The 19,476-nt window shown below is 37.9% G+C and overlaps 2 protein-coding genes across 2 annotated transcripts; one reads left to right on the top strand and one right to left on the bottom strand.

Annotated features, from left to right (window-relative positions):
* Positions 1-3,385: 3,385 nt before the first annotated feature.
* Positions 3,386-7,211, top strand: nfkbib (nuclear factor of kappa light polypeptide gene enhancer in B-cells inhibitor, beta). Its single transcript, XM_079870428.1, has 6 exons — positions 3,386-4,225; positions 4,316-4,433; positions 6,044-6,248; positions 6,374-6,462; positions 6,541-6,777; positions 6,860-7,211. Exons 1-6 carry the CDS (start codon positions 3,735-3,737, stop codon positions 6,902-6,904), a joined length of 1,185 nt encoding a protein of 394 aa, XP_079726554.1. The 5' UTR covers positions 3,386-3,734; the 3' UTR covers positions 6,905-7,211.
* A 1,529-nt stretch (positions 7,212-8,740) lies between these two features.
* ftr84 (finTRIM family, member 84) lies at positions 8,741-18,418 on the bottom strand. The gene is made up of 8 exons (XM_079870427.1): positions 17,808-18,418; positions 16,216-16,311; positions 13,313-13,438; positions 11,486-11,593; positions 11,161-11,317; positions 10,385-10,438; positions 10,235-10,288; positions 8,741-10,124 (listed from the first exon to the last, which is right to left on the bottom strand). The coding sequence occupies exons 1-8, from the start codon at positions 18,372-18,374 to the stop codon at positions 9,580-9,582; spliced, it is 1,707 nt and encodes a 568-aa protein (XP_079726553.1). The 5' UTR covers positions 18,375-18,418; the 3' UTR covers positions 8,741-9,579.
* Between the last annotated feature and the right edge of the window lie 1,058 nt (positions 18,419-19,476).

The raw sequence follows: 19,476 nt of genomic DNA, 5'->3' as shown, positions 1-19,476 counted from the left end.
AATCATAAATATATTTCCACACTGAATATCCAAATTAATGTGAAAACAAAACAGTATTTTAAATATTTGTTTTAATGGCAAATTAGTTTTTTTTTTACAATGTATGAAGGCCTGTACTAATACTGATGCATATATATATATATATATATAATTTATCTGGGGATAAAATTTATTATTGCAAGTATATTACAGTACTTGAAAGCCAGGCCTATATTTTGTTTATCAGATGTTTTTTATTTATAATTTTATAATAACTACTTTTAATATAAGTGAACAATATGAACTTAAACCCTTTATAATATATAATCATAATACACACACACACACACACACACACACACACACACACACACACACACACACACACACACACACACACACACACACACACACACACACACACACACACACACACACACACACATATGTAACACATGAAAGATTAAAATGTATAAGTATAATATAATTTATATATTCTGTAGCCTATATAATTATTTTGCATTTGTTCAATCTTATATTATAATATTATTTATATTATATCAGTTACACTTCTCTCAGGACACAGAGATCAATATGTGGTCTCTGTAAGGCTGCATAAATTAATTGCAGGGCTAATCTTATTTCCTAATTGCTCTTGACAGAGACTGCAAACATCCATCACAGTACAGACCACAGCACAAAGGACGTCACAGTAAACAGAGCAAAGCACAGCTTACGGTGCAGTATAGGAGACCACAGGCAATGAGCGATTGACAGAGCAGTAGAGCACAGCGAGGTGCAGGGGGAACAAGTTATAATAAGTCAAAGTAAAAACATGCCTATCATGCCTCTCCGTCTCTACTTTTTATCATATACTGCCTCACGTCTTGAAGGAGATTAATGGGTATGGGAGTGGGTTTCTTATCAGAAGCATATAGAGTCTGTCCTGCTGAAAAAACTGCAATGCAGATACACAGAGACTGAGAGAGACAGAGAGAGAGAGAGAGAGAGAGAGAGAGAGAGAGAGAGAGAGAGAGAGAGAGATGGGGACTTAAACTCTGTCAGCAATCCCCTCAAATTCCATCAAAATCCCATTCAGCCCAGCACTTTTAGGATTCTTGCATGACACGTCTGTTTATCTGTCATGGGAGTTTCTACTGACTTCTATTCCTTTTATACCGAGCTAATGATATTTTATATTCCTTAATCATGCCCTTAAACCTCACAGAAACCTTCTGCATTTTTTTTATTAATCACTATTTACTGTGTTTATTAAGCCATTTGCATAGTGGAGACCATTGTCTATACTCTCAATGCAAGTGATTTTAGGTTTTACTATTTATGCGGGGACATTTATTCCTCACAACAGAACCTACACACACACACACACACACACACACACAGAGAGAGAGAGAGAGAGAGAGAGAGAGAGAGAGAGAGAGAGAGAGAGAGAGAGAGAGAGAGAGAGAGAGAGAGAGAGAGAGAGAGAGAGAGAGAGAGAGAGAGAGACCTTCAAAACACCTTTTATTATATCCAATGACTCTTTCTTTCATCACTCTCTCCATTTAGCTTCATAGTCACTCTGAATCATCCTTCCCTCAATCTACAGTGGCACTTATGATTAAGACATGTTAACATGGGCAAAAAAAAAGTGTCCTTGCCTTGAACCATATTACCATTTTATTGTGCAGTTTCTGGTGTGGAACCTGCACAACTTTCAAACAGTCACACTGTTACACATTCAACATTACATAAAATAAAACATATAAAAACATAAAAAATTACTGTGATTTAGATATTTTATTGCAGTTTTTTCCTTAATAAATACAAAATAGAGCATAAAAAAACGTGAACAATGACATCATCCTGTCATTGGTGAGGATTAATTCTTTTGTTTACCAGAGAGACCGGCACAAATATGAAATTAACAGATACACTGCCACCTGGTGTCTGATATGTTTAAAATACCACTCCCTGCCCTGTGAGTTTTTTATAGCTTTCAAGTAAAAGACAAGTAGAGTAAATTGAAAAAGGGAAATCTTGATAGTGGAGGCAGGGGAGTGTTGTAGTTGTAACACCATCAGTTTAACTAATTAGAAGTTAGCTACAGTGATGAAATCACTATATGACCACCATTCTTCTAAGATGACAGCAGAAGTTTTAAGACTCTGTGTAAAATATAAATATAATATAAATATAAATGATTTACAACATAAAAAGCTTATCTAAACATGTCTGAACAGACCATGAGAGTTGTTAATATATAAACAAACAAATAAATAGGCCTATTAATATAAATATAAAAATATTAATATAAAATAGATATTAAAGTCATGAACAATGTGTTTAAACAAGTTTCAGTTGTTGAATAACATTTCAAAGTGTTTAAATTCAGTTTTTTACTGGTTTTAGGCTGTACAATAGATGTACTGTAGTTGCACCACCTGACATGGAAAGTGTACCAACTTTAACCATATCTTGAAATTAGCAGTATTTGAGAGAGATCTACAAACATTTTCACTCTGCCACAAGGATCAGTTTAGGTCCTCTGGATGATGCATTATCATATACTGTCATTAGCCTACCTTTTCAATTCATAATAAAAAAGCCATGTTTGCAGTTGTGCCACACTGACATTTGAAAATATACAAAAGTTTTTTTATGTAGCCTATCTCAACATCTTTAAAACTACTGATATTCGTAAAATTTGTTTATATGAAAGGTTTCAACCCTAAAATGATGCCATAGTATTTGATAGAATTATATATAGAATTTATCAAAGTATTTTAAAAGGAAATAATGCACTTGGACAAAAAAAATATGCACGTAATGTCACTGACCCATATATTAGGCCATATTCCCAATTTTATTTGAATTATAGTGCTACATATAGGCTGTTTACAATTTTTTATTTAAGTGCTTAAAATGTGGGGTGATGATATGAATTCAATAACCTTTATGTCCGTGTTAGCTACAACTCACCATGGTAGTGCAGTGGTTTGTAACAACTAGCCTAACACTCTTTATACTTGGCACTAATTAACACAGTTTACTACTGTAAACTACTGTAATTTTGTAGCAGACAAAAACGGAAACATACATGTTTGAGACAAATAGCGTAGGCCTATATAATTTCCTGATCTTTGTAGTTTATGTATGTTGTATGTTATATATTATTAATCTAACACACCCAAGCAGCATATTAAATTGCAAAACAAAACAAACAATTAAAAGACGGATCAAATGGCCACGCCGTTTCTTCGCTTTGGTTTATTGACAGTTCAAGTTAATAAGCACTTGAAATTCCCCCAACAAACACAACGCGGTGAAACTCCCAAAGAAACTAATGTAACTGACAGTTAATTTGGTGTGCTACGCATGCGCGCCTTGAGCCCTACGCATGCGCACTTCCCCACGGTGTCTGGTTACGAGAGAGGCTTTGGGAATTCCCCAGGAAAACACCTACGCAGACACACGGCCTTTTCTGGACAAATTGGGAAACAGTAAGCCGCTCACAAGGTGAGCAATCTATAGTTTTATAATGCTCCGGACATGGAGGGAATCTGAGGCTCGTGCGACAGCGCTTGCCGCTGTTGTTTGGGAATTTGTCCAAAAAGAGCTCATCTTGTCCCCCTAAAAACAATCCATCTGGATAGAAGCGAAAACGGCGCAAGCAGATAACGTTAGCTGTTGGTCAAGAAAAGCAGTTTCTCTTATTACCGCTGACATCATTTAAACGGATGATTGATATTTAAATGGAGGGGACGCAAGATATTCACGGTGAATCCCGAAGACAGAATGCACGGCCTGGACCGAGCTACACTATGGAGAAACGGGGCGCCTTGGACGCTGTCCCGGATGACTGGTGTGACAGCGGGTTAGACTCCTTAAGCGGGGTCGGACTCAGTTTTGAGGGTCCCTACGGCACTTACACAGAGGCCGAGCAGATTTGGGCACCTGATCGATCTATGTCTGACATACCTGACATCCCACCTTCGGACGAGTCCGACAACAGGGGCACCATGGACTGCGTGTCGATTGGCGGCGGAGAGAGGCTCGATTCTGCCATCGGGGACTCGATTAATGAGGATGCGGTGGTGGGGTGTCTCTCCGACGGGATCGGCACCATGATCCTAAGCGAGCCCGCAGGTACAGACAGACTGGCGGTCTCGGACACTGAGGAGGGTCGGCAGCGGAGAGAAGAACTCTTCAACACGCTCAACTTTCTGTCAGAGGACGGTGACACGTAAGTCTTTGTTGTTTTCTGTTGCCTGTACATTTGTCTGTTTGGAAGGCCATTGGATTTAGACTGTATATTATCTTTTTTGTCTCTCAGGGTACTTCATTTGGCGCTGATTCATGAGCAGTGGGGTGTTGTTCAGTGCCTGCTTGAAGAAATTGTGGTGGACAAGACCTGGACTCCTTACCTGAACATCCAAAATGACCTGGGCCAGGTAAACGCACAACAGTGTCGCCAGATCTAAAGAAACAAGTAACTTGATCTGACAGGACAGCACCTATGGATCAAGAAGAATTGCTTTACTTCCAATGATCTGATTTATTGTTTCATAAAATATTACATTTTAAATGAGGTTAAATTGCATTTTGCTGTCAAAGTCACTATTAAATCATACTTGACCATTCTTAGTTTTTATGGAATATAAATTATTTGTCCATACACCGTTTTTTTAATTCTTAGTCATTTTTAATAGAAAACATTAACTTCCTCGCCTCGTCACAACAACATTTCTTCTCCGATGAATTGCTGTGATGCTATGAGGGCAGGACAATAATCCCTTCCTTTCAGCAACCTGGCACTCACGTCACCAGATCGCAGCAATTAGCAAATGACAACGATCCAATCAATTCTCGATGGACAAAATAAAGTCCCGCCCTACATTTTTTCCCTTTTTCGTGAAGCCACAGATATGTGTCACAATAAGAAAAGAAAATTCTCTCACATTAAACTACATATGCACCTATTGGAAAACGGAAACCAAGCACTAGCAAGCCAAACAACATGATTGTTCTCTGGAAATAATGCAAACCTCAACTGAACTTCTTTTTTTTTATTTTTTAAAAGGGTCCTATAGTCTCGCATAGCCAGACCTTCATCTGGACTCCATCGCTGCTTTCATTGGCCATGGGGACGTCTGACTGACATGTAAAACAACTAATCTGTTAGTTTTGCTCAGCGTTATGTTTAGAGGAGTGAAAATATAACATTAATGTCCCTACAATAACAGACCGGCGTGTAAAACTCCTGGACATATTTCACATACTTCAATACTTTTGAAAATCCAGCGTTTAGTTGATCCCGATAAGCGTTGATTGTCACATTTGTAAAAATGACAACTTTCTTCTTCTATGAAGGGGTTTGGTGTCAACGGCTTTGTTTCCTGACGGATCGATAAAGAACGCGACACACACTTCTCCCGGAACTCAACCAATCAGATGACGACTTCGAAACTCCTTAAGTGTTTCCAATTTTGTGTGCTTTATGCATCAGATGTTCGGCCAATGGTCCCTGGGCGTGACGTCTGAGGCTGAGACTATTTATAGCAAAGACTTTATATATAGAATGACAACGCGCAATTTGGTGGAAGAAGTCCCGCTCTCTAAATAAAAGAGCTAGGCTAATCTCTGATTGGTAAAGTCAACGTGTCACTGCAGCTGCCGTTAGAAGCTCCGATTGCTATAGAAACACTCAGTGTTCTGAAACGTAGCTGCCCGGACCCGTTGCAAATATGGTTGCTGAGTGAACAGACATTCCTTGAAAGAGACTTTGCTTATTGTGAAGCAGAAAGTACACTTTTTTTTTTTTTTTACACGTAGCGAGCGAAGTACGTGTGCAAAAAAGCGGTACTCCTTTCGCTTCCAGTCCTTTACCTATCCAAAGTGCTTTCGCTTACAAAAGTGGTACTCTTTTGATGACGAAATTCGCGTCACGCGCACTGTACGCTGACCCTTGCGCACATGTAAAAAGTGAAGTATACTTTGGCCTTAAGTGTACATTATAACACTGATGTGCAACCAATGTAATTTTTCCACCCTCTATGCTCAGACCGCTCTACATTTAGCAGTCATAGTAGACCGGAGCGAGTGTGTTCGGGCACTGTTGTGGAGTGGAGCCAGTGCGGAGATCCAAGAGAGGGGCGGCAACACACCTTTACACCTGGCTGTCCGAGAGCTTCGCACAGAGTGTGTGAGAGAGCTCACCAGCTGCCCACGTACCCCACCGGAGCACCTCAGCATCACCAATTATTCAGGTACACTACAAACTCAAGCAAACACATTTTCACTCTGATTAATATTTAATCTAATTTATTTTATCAGTATACATCTGTCTTTTCCATCCATACTATACCTTTCTCTGTCCATCTGTCTCTTTAAGGTGTGAGTGCACTGCACCTGGCTGTACATAGGGGCAATTGTGACATCATCAAAATGCTGCTAGAGGCAGGAGCAGATGCCAATCAACGAGTAAGAAATTATATAAAAAAAAAAAAATCTTCTTTTCGAGTATATATTAGTGTTCAATCATTAACTCTGGCTTTGTAGGATTTGGGGTCAGGTCGGTCTCCATTGCACTGGGCAGTGGAAGGTCAAAGGTCAGCGGTAGTGGATTTGTTATTGAGCGCCGGCGCATTGGTGAATCAGCGCTCGTATGCAGGCCACACCCCCTACTACTGTGCCCTTTACAGACCCAACAAAGAAGTGCAGGCCCTACTTAGTGCCCATGGGGCCACATACATACAGGGCGACGAGGAAGAGGAGGAGTACAGAGAGAGTGAAGAGGTTAGAGCCAAATCCACACACATTTACTAACAGAATGCTTAAAAGTGTGTTTCTGTACTTACCATTTCTCTATCTGTCACAGGAGGAGTTTGATGATGTCATCATTAATGGACAGCGAGTGCTGTAGCTGTAAAAAAACATGGACACTACTCTGCCATTAGACCCTTTGAAATCCAGCTGAACAATTGTGGCATCTGAGTGTATTTGGTGGAGGCTATTATGTGTGTCTGTGTGTATATTTTGTTTTAAGGTACAGTATGATGTCAGTATGCTGCTTCTGGTTCAATGGAATACATAGCTAGATTATGTTAGTCATGGAGGACCTTAGATATTTAAGCCTGACATCACGCAAAGCCTTTTCAAAGCTATAACAATGGAGGCAGCTTTTTATTTAGTAAAACCTCTCACTGGCTCATCTTGTGTGTGGCCTAAAATGGTATTTTACCTAAAGATGAATATTCTGTTATCATTTACTCATCCTCATGATGTTTCAAACCTGTATGAGTTTCTCTCTTCTGGGGAAGATAGTTTGACAAATGTGGGTTTTTGTGCACACAGAAAATGACAATGGAGCCCAATGTTGTTTGGACAACATATCTATCAAATCTTTAGGTAAAATATCTTCTTTTGTGTTCCACAGAAGAAATAAAGTCATACAGGTTTGGAACGACATGAGGATGAGTAAATGATGTAATTTTAGGGTGAACTATCGCTTTAAGAACCAAATTCCCTGGATGATATCAGACACCTTAGGTTGCGTGCCACGCAAGCAGCATGGCTGTGAGACTGCCACTAGTGGGTAGATTCATTATGTCCACAACATGACAATAGTGGCTTGCTTTCTTTATTTGTAAAACTAAATTATTAGCCAAATTTAGCTGCGAAGATCTTGAAGAGAAAATGAATGGGTTTTAATAAACTGGTTTACTTCCTATTACTGTTAAACCAACTATTGGCTGTGTTTTTTTTGAGTGGAATGTCACTGCCCCAATTGTTTTGTGTGCTTAGAGTGGATGTTTTTTTTTTCTTCTTTCTTCACATATAATGGGTGTTAGGGTTGAAATAGGAGACAAGAGGTGGATATCTGAATTCAGAGATGGATAGTAGGTCAGATAGAGAGGATAAACTAAATGGATACAAATGACAGACGTTACAGAATTCTACAATACAAATTCAAAACTTTGGATTGAATGCACAGAAATAGAATTAGAGCTAAATTCTTGATCTAAGGATGTTCATACTCAACTAACCGCTTACAGTTACTTGAACTGTGAAGCATCAACAAACATTCCAAATTATATTAAACGCATGTCAACACAATTACTTTTTTGTCTTATTAAAGCGTCTTAAAATATATTTTAAATATAATATAAATACAGTATAATATAATATATAGTTTTGTTTTCAATTGTTACAAAAGTGGAGAATGATCTATTCACTCACTCACACATGCTATTGGGGCATTATGGTTGTGGACATTTACAGTCACCTGTTTGTAGGCCTATTTCAGATTTTCTGTTTGTTGGGGTTAGCGCGAAAATTTTCTCAATGATTGCTGCCCGCTGTTGGTAATACAGACACTCCTTTGGAAATCAGGGCTCCTGGTCAACTGGTACTTGTCCTCTGTGAGTTGACTGTTTAATGTTGAGCTGATTAAGTTTGTTACAAGGTTAATGATTATTCATTCATTGAGAATATGCCATTCTAGATGTAAAGAGAGAGAGGAGGGAGTAACATTTAGGGATTAATTAAACAAGTGTACTAGCCATGTCTTAAAAATTGAGAGGTATGGTTGATTTTAGGGGAATCTGGATTTGCATTTGAATGTTTCTAATCCATGTATAAACAAACATACTGCAGAGTGATGGATTTGTCCTCTCATCTGTACATATTTCTGTTTACTTGGTGATGGGTGAAATTACTGAAAAGCTCTTAGAAACCATTCAAATGGACAATAAACAATAATGATAATAAGACTTGTTTTATTTGTCTCGTTCACATAATCACTTAAATACACACTTTTCTCTTGATGTAGCCGCATCTGAACCCAAAGATTGCAGAATGCATAGTATGCGTGAATGGCTGCAGGTTTTGAAATTACACTTCATTCAAAAGAAATCGTCCTGACTGGATTAGCCGGCTTTGTTATTTTTAAACATGTCTGCTCTCATTTTTTATACACACTTACCCTTTTTGAGAAGTAACTTAGAATTTTATTTTTTTATTAAAATGTTTTGGTAATATTTACTGCCACTCAACCAAAAACCAAAGGAAAAAACAAAAACAAAAACTTTTCAGGATAAATAAGCACATTTACCCCCTCATATCTGTTAATGTTTTGAAAACAAATTAAAAGTATGATTCTCATTACTGCAATAGACCTTTAGTCAAGGTAGTGGCATATTTTTTACAAAAATGAAAATGAGGCTGTGAGGAACAGAAGTGTTCATTATTAACTTGAAGTTAAAAGTAAAGTTTTACAATCACATTAAACATTTTTTTTTTTTAAATATAAGAATTATTATTTGCCATTAGAGTAATAAGAATTGGAGGATAAAATTCTCCTGAAAATAATGTCACAATGTATAGGATCCTAATAGTACACTTTTACATTATGCAAAACAATAATCCTTTTTTTTCTTTTTTCTTAAAATGTAAAATGTGACCAGAAAACATCTTCATGAGATTCCCAGTTTAACATTTTTTAAATGACCCTTTTATTGAATTTCAATGTTCACCCTTTCAAGATTCTGTTTGATTAATCAATTAAGAGCTCAGGGTCAAAGTTAAGCTCAGAACCCTTTAGCGGTATGTTCGGCAGTTCTTCTCCAGCATGCACAGAGTTACAGATGATCCAACACCAAACCCAGCATACAGCGGTTCAGAGAACTTGGCCTGAAATCTGTGGATGAGCTCCACTGTCTCAGACACAGTGTAAAAGGATACAGATCCTCCAGCGTAATCCAGGTACACACCGATCCGTGTGGCACGAGCTGCTCCCGGCAGATCTTTATCCATCTTATTGTGCCAGGCGGAGTATCCAGAGTCTGAGCACAGGAGACTCCAGGATTTATCATTGTATCCCAGAAGGCTGTTCGAGTTCTTACCTTTACGGCTGATGCTCTTAAAGGCAACTCCAATGGAAAATTCACCGTTCCACTCTGCCTCCCAGTAATGCCGTAATCCACTGAGCGGCTCCTTGCACAGGATCTGGCAAAACCCATCGAACCGCTCCGGGTGATCTGGGTAGAACTGGGTTGTTCGCTTACGGATCACCCGACGATTCCCGTCTGAAAGGACTAGTTCTTTATAGGCGGTGTTGAGATCAAATGTAAGTTTACAAGAATCTGTGAAATAATATTGTAGAAACAATAGACTCCTTCAGCATTTAGAAGAATAAAATGTTATCATCTGTATAGTGAAGAGATTAATTCATGTTAATTGTCTATACACTCACATCTGAGGAAATCCGGTCTTGATTTAGGCTCTGGGAAGTCAGTTCTTATCGGAGCTGAAAATATAGTATAAAGCTAAGCTAAGGCACATAAATGAGCAGAGTTGTGCTGTAACATTTATTCTAAATAAACATAAATGTAGACCCTCTTACCATTCAAACGTCCTCCAGACCTCGGAATAAGGACATAGACTGAAGTGTCACTCACTGAAAAAAATTTTTTAAATCACATTTTATTAATATTGTATATTTTATAAGGATGCATTAAATTGATCAAAAGTGAGAGTAAAGACATTTATAATGTTACAAAAGATTTATATTTCAAATAAATGCTGTTCTTTTAGACTTTCTATTCATCAAACAAATTTACAACTGTTTCTTGAGCACCAAATCAGCACATTAGAATGATTTCTGAAGGAGAATGAATTAAATTTTAAGGCCAATTCACACTGCACCGACAGACGCCGACCAAAGGCAACAGATACGTTTGTGGGGTTTTGTCGGATTAGTATGTTACTCCGTTTTGTGTCTGTCAGCACTAGTTTTCGCCGATTTAAATAGAAAACAGTTATTTAAAATGTTATAATAATATAACAATATTACTGTTTTTACAGTATTTTTTATTTAAAAAAATGCAGCCTTTGCGAGCATAGGAATTTAAAAATGATCTTACCAACCCCAAACATTTGAACAATAGTGTGTATCATTGTTTGCATTTACATCAATAATTTATTCTGGAACTACAGGGGTACAGAGCTGATTATATTTTGTTTGCTGTCCGTTTCTGAAGCAGAGCAATGCTTTCCATCTCTACTTAATAGTTACTATTATTTTGTGCCTTTTAAATATAGATATTACATAAGTCAAAAGAGATCCCATGTCTTTTCCTTAGCCTCTCAGTGGTTAAATGTTATAGTCTTCATTGTAACCTCGTTTGGAGATGTTTCCCAGCTCTTTTTTGCAGATGTCGTCCAGGTGTTCTTTCATGTCAGAGACGGTCTTGGTGATCTCACCGAAGGAAAACTCTTGGTTTATCAGCACTTTGGGCACCATGGGCTCCGGTGCAACTGATAGTGTGGGAAAATTCTGCACAAATAATGAAGACACTTAACAAAACCTGTGCTGCAAAGTAGCTTCCCTGAATGTCCATATTAAATTTCCAGTCAGGCTAGTCCACAGATTTCAACTTTCTCAATGGCAGAAATCCAGAATGATAAAAAGAAAACTAGTGAAATGTGAGAGGCTGTTCTTTACCTGTAGGAAGTGAATGTTGTCCTCTGTGTCAAGTATTTGACGTAGTTCAGCATCTCTCTTCTGAAGCTCCATGATCTCTTGTTCAAGTCTCTCTATGTAACCCTGAGCCTGTCAGAACATTAAAGCTATCACAGTCTGAGAGCGGGGAACAGCAACTGTAGCAGCTCTATAAGCAGTGTGTGTGAAACATATCAGTTACAGTCATGGTCAGAATTATTGGCACCCTTGGTAAATATGATCAAAGAAGGCTGTGAAAATAAATCTGCATTGTTTATCCTTTTAATCTATCATTCAGATAGATCTATCAACCTTTCGCTGAAGTAAAACAAGTGAAAGTTTCACATTATGAAATAAATGTTTTTCTCCATATGTTCATATACCAGAATTATTGGCACCCCTTGAAATTCTTATGAGTAAAATATCTCTGAAGTATATTCCCATTCTTATTTGCATATTTTAGCACACCATGGTGACTAAGAACATGAAATTGTCTAGCCATGACTTCTTGTTTCACATGAGTATGACTACAAAAATTCCCTTAATCATCCATCACAATGAGTAAAACCAAAATATATAGTTCTGATGTGCAGCAAAAGATTGTTGAGCTTCACAAAATAGAAAGTGGCTGTTTAAATAGCTAAAGCATTGAAAATCCCCATTTCCACCATCAGGGCAATAATTAAGAAGTTCCAATCAACTAAAGACGTTATAAATCTTCCTAGAAGAAGACTGTCTATATTGTCTTAATTCATGGCGAGGAGGATAGTTTGAGTGGCCAAAGACTCTCCAAGGATCACAGTTGGAGAACTGCAGAAATTAGCTGAGTCTTGGAGTCAGAAAACCTCAAAGAAACAATAAAATAAAATACCAAACAGCGCCTTCATCACCACATGTTCTTTAAAAATGGTTTCAAAAAAAATTCTCTGCTCTTATCCAAAAACAAACTCCAGCATATTCAGTTGTCAGACACAACTGGAACTTCAAAAGAGACCGGATTCTATGGTCAGATGAAACTAAAAATGAGCTTTTTGGCTGCAAAAAAGGAATAAAAATTACCCCATGTCCACGGTTAAATATCTTTGAAATTGTGGTCCTATTTTTCGCTGGAGGTCCTGGACATCTTGTTCAGATACATGGCATCATAGTTTCTAATACCAACAGATAAACAATCAAAACCTGACCGCCTCTGCCAGAAATCTTATAATGGGCGTTGTTCAGATCTCCCATCAGGACAATGATCCAAAACAAACATCAAAATCAAAACAAAAATGGGTCACTGAGCACAAAATGAAGCTTCTGCCATGGCCATCCCAGTCCCCTGACCTGAACCCTATAGAAAATGAGTGGGGTGAACTGAAGAGAAGCACCAAATCTGGGAATCTGAAGGATCTGGAGAGATTCTGACGGAATGACCTCTTGTCAGGTGTTCTCCAAACTCATCAGGCATTATAGAAGAAGGCTCAGAGATGTTATCTTGGCTAAAGGAGGTTGCAAAAAGTACTGAATAAAAGGGTGCCATATTTATTTAATTAAGAGATTTTCCCCCCATTATCAAAAAGGTTCTATTTTTGTGAATTCTTTGATTAACAATGCAGATTTATTTTCACAGCCTTCTTTGTTCATATTTACCAAGGGTGCCAATAATTCTGACCATGACTGTATGCCCCCCCCCCCCCCCCCCCCACCCCATGTCAACACTTGAATTGAACTTAAAAACAATATTTTTTTCTCACCATAGTTCCCCAATAAGCAGCTGGGGTTTAAATGGATAAAATTAATGCATCACTGATTTTAATTCATTCACATCTGAATGTAATGTGTATGCACCTGAGCCATGGAGGCCTGTAGGTTGGCCTGTATGAGTTGGCTTATCTCAGCATGCCACCGATCTACCGCCTGTAACATCTCGTTGAAGATTTTATCACTGTCAGTCTGTGCCCGCTGTGCATTTCCCTGTAGAGAAAGGGCAAAAAATGACATTAATCCACACAGCCATTTTATACACTTTTTTTAAGTGAAAAAAACAACAAAGAATGCGTTTCACGTACAACGATGTAACTCGCTCATTAACTTCTATAGTATGATGCATCGTTGGAAATACTAACCATCTAGTCACGACAAATTACCGAAACTGCAGTAACATGGTTGCACCTCTGTCGTTTGAGCCACTGGTTCAACAATAAAGTGGTGCAGGTAGGAGGTCAGAATCCGGAAGTCTAATTCGCCGCTGCTCCTTCGAGGTTTTCCTATGGGGTTTTATAATGTTTTTTTTTTTCTTTCAATTTATGACTAAAATAAAGCATAAAGTAAACATAACTTGACGATAATTTGACATTTTGTTCTACAACGTACACTGTACACACTCATTCACACCCCAAGCTGTCTTATCACATTAAGACTGATAAGACTTTTTACGACCCCAAAAGGAATCTGCAGAGAGTTGTGACTCTCACTTAATTCTGCTGAGAAGAAAAAAAAAACCCTTTAATCCTATACAGTATATTCAATATATAACCACTTGAGAAATGTATAAACATGTATCTAATTTTCCCCATCTCATGATTTTCCTTTTATGTGGTTTGGCCTATGTATTCATTCTCTCTTTTAAACTCTTTTGGATTAATGTTTCAGACTTGCATACTATGGTTAACCAACATCATATGTGTAGCATGTTTAGTCTCTATAAACTCCAATCTTTGCCCTCCATTTGTAATTTACATTTCATTTTGTGACTGTACTAACTTTGTGATGCATTAGTATTATAAAAATCTTGTATTATAAAGATTCTTTTGTTAAACACCCAATCAAATTACATGTTCAAAGGTCTGCTTGAACAAAAGGACGTAAAGAAATCCCTCCAAAGTGAACAACTTCTTATTGGCTCAAAACCCTCCAGAGGATGTGACATCTTCATGCTTTAAAAATCACTGATCACAAGATCACGCCTCTTAGTCTCTTAGTCTCTTAGTTCTCTTGGGCTCTTAGTCCCTTTCTGGAATCCCGATGTGAAGATGATGCTGAACTAGAAGTTTTCTAAGGACCCTCAAGCTTGTGCCAGGCTGCGGCCTTGTCTTTCCATTCACCAAAGATCCTCTGACTCACACTGGTTCTCTCTAATCAAGACAACATCAGCAGAGATCAACTGGAGCCTCAACAAATTGCATCAGGACAGTTTAATTCAAGTGGGCGAGACATGCAAGTATCAAACTTAGTCTCATTATTTGATACATTAAGGTTTGCTCAAGGCTGTTGATCTGCTGAATTTCAAACAGTGCTATAACTTCTTGCTTTCCTGTATTCTGCTCCAGCTCTTTCCCTTGGTAAACTGTATGCATGTATGTATGTGTATGTTAGAGTAGTTTAAGTGTTTAGTCTAGTTAATAAAGTCTTGTTCATATCACACGAAAAGTTGTCTGTGTCTCAAGCTCATATCTGGAGTCCCTAATCATGTAGATTTTGACTACAGGCTCTGAATATACTGTACAGTAAGAAAGACATTTCCCATACCCCGGAAATGTACATTTCTTAGAATTAATAAACAATTAACACTGAGTGTTCACAGCACAAACAGGTTAATTGATTGTAATATAAATTTTACTACATTAAGTTAATTCTATTAACTGATCCAAATATTCATAATCAATTCTAACAAGTTATGATTAATTATTAATATTTCTTTAGAGCTAATTTGCTACATATGGTTCTGGGCAAGAACTCCCTGCGCATCCATGCAGCCTAGCATGGATAAGAGCAGGGAGAGCAGCAATAACCCCCCTTAGGGTAAACAGAACAGAACCAACATGAATGTATTGCAGATATCATTAATTCAAGATTTTAATGTACAACATAATTCGAGAATTTAGTCTGATTCAAAGTGGAATCAGAATACCAAATCCTGACTGATGAGAGGAGGAGCTGGGGATGGAGGAGGGTAAAAAGCTGCTGAAAATACTGAAGGAGCTTATAGCCTATGTATACAGTGATAGGCGTCATATTCCTATAGGTAGACGTGGATCAGCTGAGAGTCAGCTGATGCAAGCTTAAATAACGTGACCTGCCAGAACAGATGCTACGCTTGATTGTAGAACAAAATGTCGAAGTATAGTCAAGTTATATTTACCACATTTATTTTACACATAAATAATAATAATAATAAAAAAAACATTATAAAACCCCATAGGAAAATCTCGAAGGAACCAGCGGCGAATTAGTCTTCTGGGTTTTGATGTCATACCTGCACCACTAAATAGGACTTTTGTTAATGACGTCACCAGAGGTGGAAAAGTAATAACTTCTGCTAATTAATCTATTCGAGATGCTGCTGTAACGAACATGGCACCTAATTTACAGATTTTTTGTTCCATGTCATTTAGCTTTATTTGATGTTTGATTCATGGCGGGTTCCTCAATCATACGTCATAAATACTCTGGAGTTCCTTTACGCATTTTGTGCATGCGTACTCAATTAGAATGAAATATATAGAATGTACTGAATGTTAGTTTGCTTATTGTGCCCAAGAGCATGATCGGTTTCCACATTTTAACAAGAAACTATGCTTCTAATCACAACTCGAGAGCTGTAGTTCTAACCCAACCACGCAAGTCTGTGACGCTGTTTGCATGTTTGTTGAAACGCCAAATCGTTGAACTTTGTTTGTAACGACGGAACTTGTCTAATGCTCTCATGTTTCACCCAGAAGCTTCTTTAGGACTCTCCGGACTGGACTAACCTTAAGAACATCCACGTTGTGTCTGAGTTCTTGAAGTTCTTTCATTCGATCCTGGATAATGTGCTGAACCTCTGTCTGAGTCACAACCAAGACTTTCTATAATCACACACAAAAAATGTATGTGAAAATAGAGATCTGAGATTACAGTCTTCAATACAGCAGATGTTTGCTAGACAAAATATTGATCCAGGAAGATAAATAATACAATAGTGTTATAACATTACAATAGTCCTAACAATTAGCTACTTTAGGTCTACATAAAAATAAAAAATAAATCATTGAGGATGCATTAAATTGATCAAAAGTGACTTTTACATTGTTCAAGTCATATACCCAATTATTCTTACAATACAAAATTTTGATGAGAGCATCGAAACCTGTGAAAGTCCACAGAGAATGAGGCATAGAGTAAGGCTATTTGTCAGTTGACTTTTTAACTTTAGAAAATTTAGAAGATACCTTAAAGATTTATGAAATCTTCAAAAAGCTATTTTACATTTCCACTGTTATTGCCGGGAAACAATTCATTACATTAATTATGAAACACAAAAATACCAAACCACCGTTTTGAATATGAATTCATTATTTAAAAAATATATGACTGTATAAACAGGTTCAAAGCAGCTGTGACAACTTTCCCTGACTTTTATGAAAAAGGACTTTGACTATTATGAAAAATATCCTTATCCTGAGAACATAGTTCAACCTTTCAGTTAAAATCTTTCTTCAATGTAAAGTTGACTAAATTATGATCCTGAAATTCACAAAATCACAAAGATTATTTAATTTAATAAAATACATTGTTATGTTTGAAACCAACTATAAAACTACTGATAGAGAAAATAGCTACACATTTGTGTAATTGGACTTTTGACTCAAAAACGTAATAGTTTCTCAAGCCGCCTTTCCACTGCACACGACATTCGCATAAGATTGTCGCATTTCGCCCCCTAGTGTCAGTCGCACAAAACTTTCATTACGATCGTACACGGCAATTTCTTTTATAATTTAATTTTGCGTCTCCAGTAAATAAGTGCAACAACAAGAGCCTTTATTATCCGTGCATTTACCATGGTTGAATGAATGAATGAATGAATGAAAAATGACTTTGTAGGAAAAAAATTATACAACATTAAAAACAATAATATATATATATTAAATTCATCGTTTTTTTTACTTATTTATGAATAACCATGCATTTTTTAAAAGTATTAAGTGTTTCGGATCAAGTTTTTTTTTTAAAGTATTAAAAATTCTCAACTTGCACACACTGATTTGATTGGACTACATGTAAGCTATGTAGAATACATATTGGAATACATCACATCTGGTCGGCCAGTCACATAAGGTCTATTCGCAGAAGTTCAGATATTTCAACGGATCCAAAACTCAAATCGGATCCGAATTTTCCGCATACGCATATGATCGGAACTCCCCGCAGCTCCCGTACGACTCTCCATTGGAAATGTATGACTTCCGGTCCGACGGCTGTCGTTTGTCATGTGCAGTGGAAAGGTGGCTTCAGATATGGCCTCTGTGACAACTTATCCTGGTCTACTCTCGACAATTATAATCTCCTCATGATGTCTCACCTGTTTCTCTGTGCGTTCATCATCTGCACTGACTATGTTGTGGCTGCGATGTTCTCTTACTGTACACAGCACACAGATGCACATCTGGTCTGAGCGGCAGAAAAGCTCTAAGCCTTTTTCATGCTGCGGGCAGATCTTCCGATCTAGGTGTCCTGTCTCGTCCACCAGTTTATGTCGTTTAAACGTGGCTGATTCATAGTGAGGCTTGATGTGCGTCTCGCAGTAATAGGCCAGACACATCAGACACGACTTCACCGCTTTGCTCCGCCGACCGGTACAGAAATCACACAGCGCGTCACGCTTGAAGTACGGAAACGGGGTTAGCTCACGTGGGGGCGGCCTAGGCTCCGGGTTGCCTACGTGGGGTACGTTACGTCTGAGTATGGGCCGAGGAGTGAAGGTCGTCTGGCACTGCGGACAACTATACACGCCGAGGTGGTCAGAATGGTCCCAGTAGATCTTAATGCACTCCAAGCAGAAGGTGTCTCCACACGGGATGGTGACGGGGTCTCGCTGGGTGTCTGTGCAGAGTGGACAGGTGTAGTCCAGGTAGTCAGATTCTGCCATTTTCTAAAGGGAAGACGTGAGAAAGACAGGTGAATTGAAAGAGCAACTGAAGCAGGAACACACCTGTATTTATAGATTAGCACCAAGGGTGGAGAGGCTGAACTACAAACACAGTATGAGCTTAGATGAGGGTTTATGAGGCACATGTATCCTGTTTCAGGAAGTCACTTAAAACACAATTAGAGCAAATGTTAAAGAAAGAATTAAACTGATTGCTCACCCAGAAATTAATATTGTTATCATTTACTCTCACTCATGTTGTTCAAAACCTGTATGAATTTGTTTCTTCTGCGGTATATCAAAGAAAATATTTTGAAGAAATGTTTTTGTACAAACAATGAAAGTCAAGAGGGTCCAAAACAACACAGGATCCTATAAACTTTCATTATATGGGGAAGGAAAAAATTTATATTTAAATGTATATATATATTTATAAATACCTTCTTTTATGTTCCACAGAAGAAAGAACAAGTCATACAGAATTGGAACGACATGAGAACAGAAGTTTCATTTTTCGACGAACTGTCACTTTAAGTTTCTAATAGTGCAAATTCTAACAAATAAAACTCAAAACCAGCAAATGTGCTCTCTCTCTGTACATGCACTGCAGCGAAATGTGAAACTGTTTTGTCTGTCAATATGGAAAGTGATTAGAATAAATTTGTCTAGTCAGTGCTTGTATTCTGTGAGTAAACTACTGTGACATGACAGCACAGTGTGTACTGTACACACTCAGCCTAGTGTCATGCAGGTAGAGCACAAACACACAAACATGCTGGATCTGAGAGAGGAAGAATTTCAAGGTCAAACTGTCGGGTGTCATGAAGGGAAATTCAGTACAGGGTAGATGGGAGTACATATTTCTCTGCTCTTAACCAGAGGTGGCCTTTGCAATTTGGAGCCAAATATATAGGGGGGGGGGGGGGGACTCTATGAAATGGCTCTACTGTGGATTTGTTTGGAACCAACATTTTACATGGGCAAAAGAGAGCAAAAACAGACAATATTCTGAGTCTAAAGATGTAAGGCGCCTAATATTAACTTCTTGTTTATCATTCTTCGTACAGCATTCTTGTTCGTATGGTATTGCCTGACTATTGTC

The sequence above is a fragment of the Squalius cephalus genome (assembly GCF_949319135.1).
Source record: "Squalius cephalus genome assembly, chromosome: 5".
Lineage (NCBI taxonomy): Eukaryota > Metazoa > Chordata > Actinopteri > Cypriniformes > Leuciscidae > Squalius > Squalius cephalus.
The sequence above is the reverse complement of the archived record's forward strand: the minus strand, read 5'-3'. Positions and strand labels throughout refer to the sequence as shown.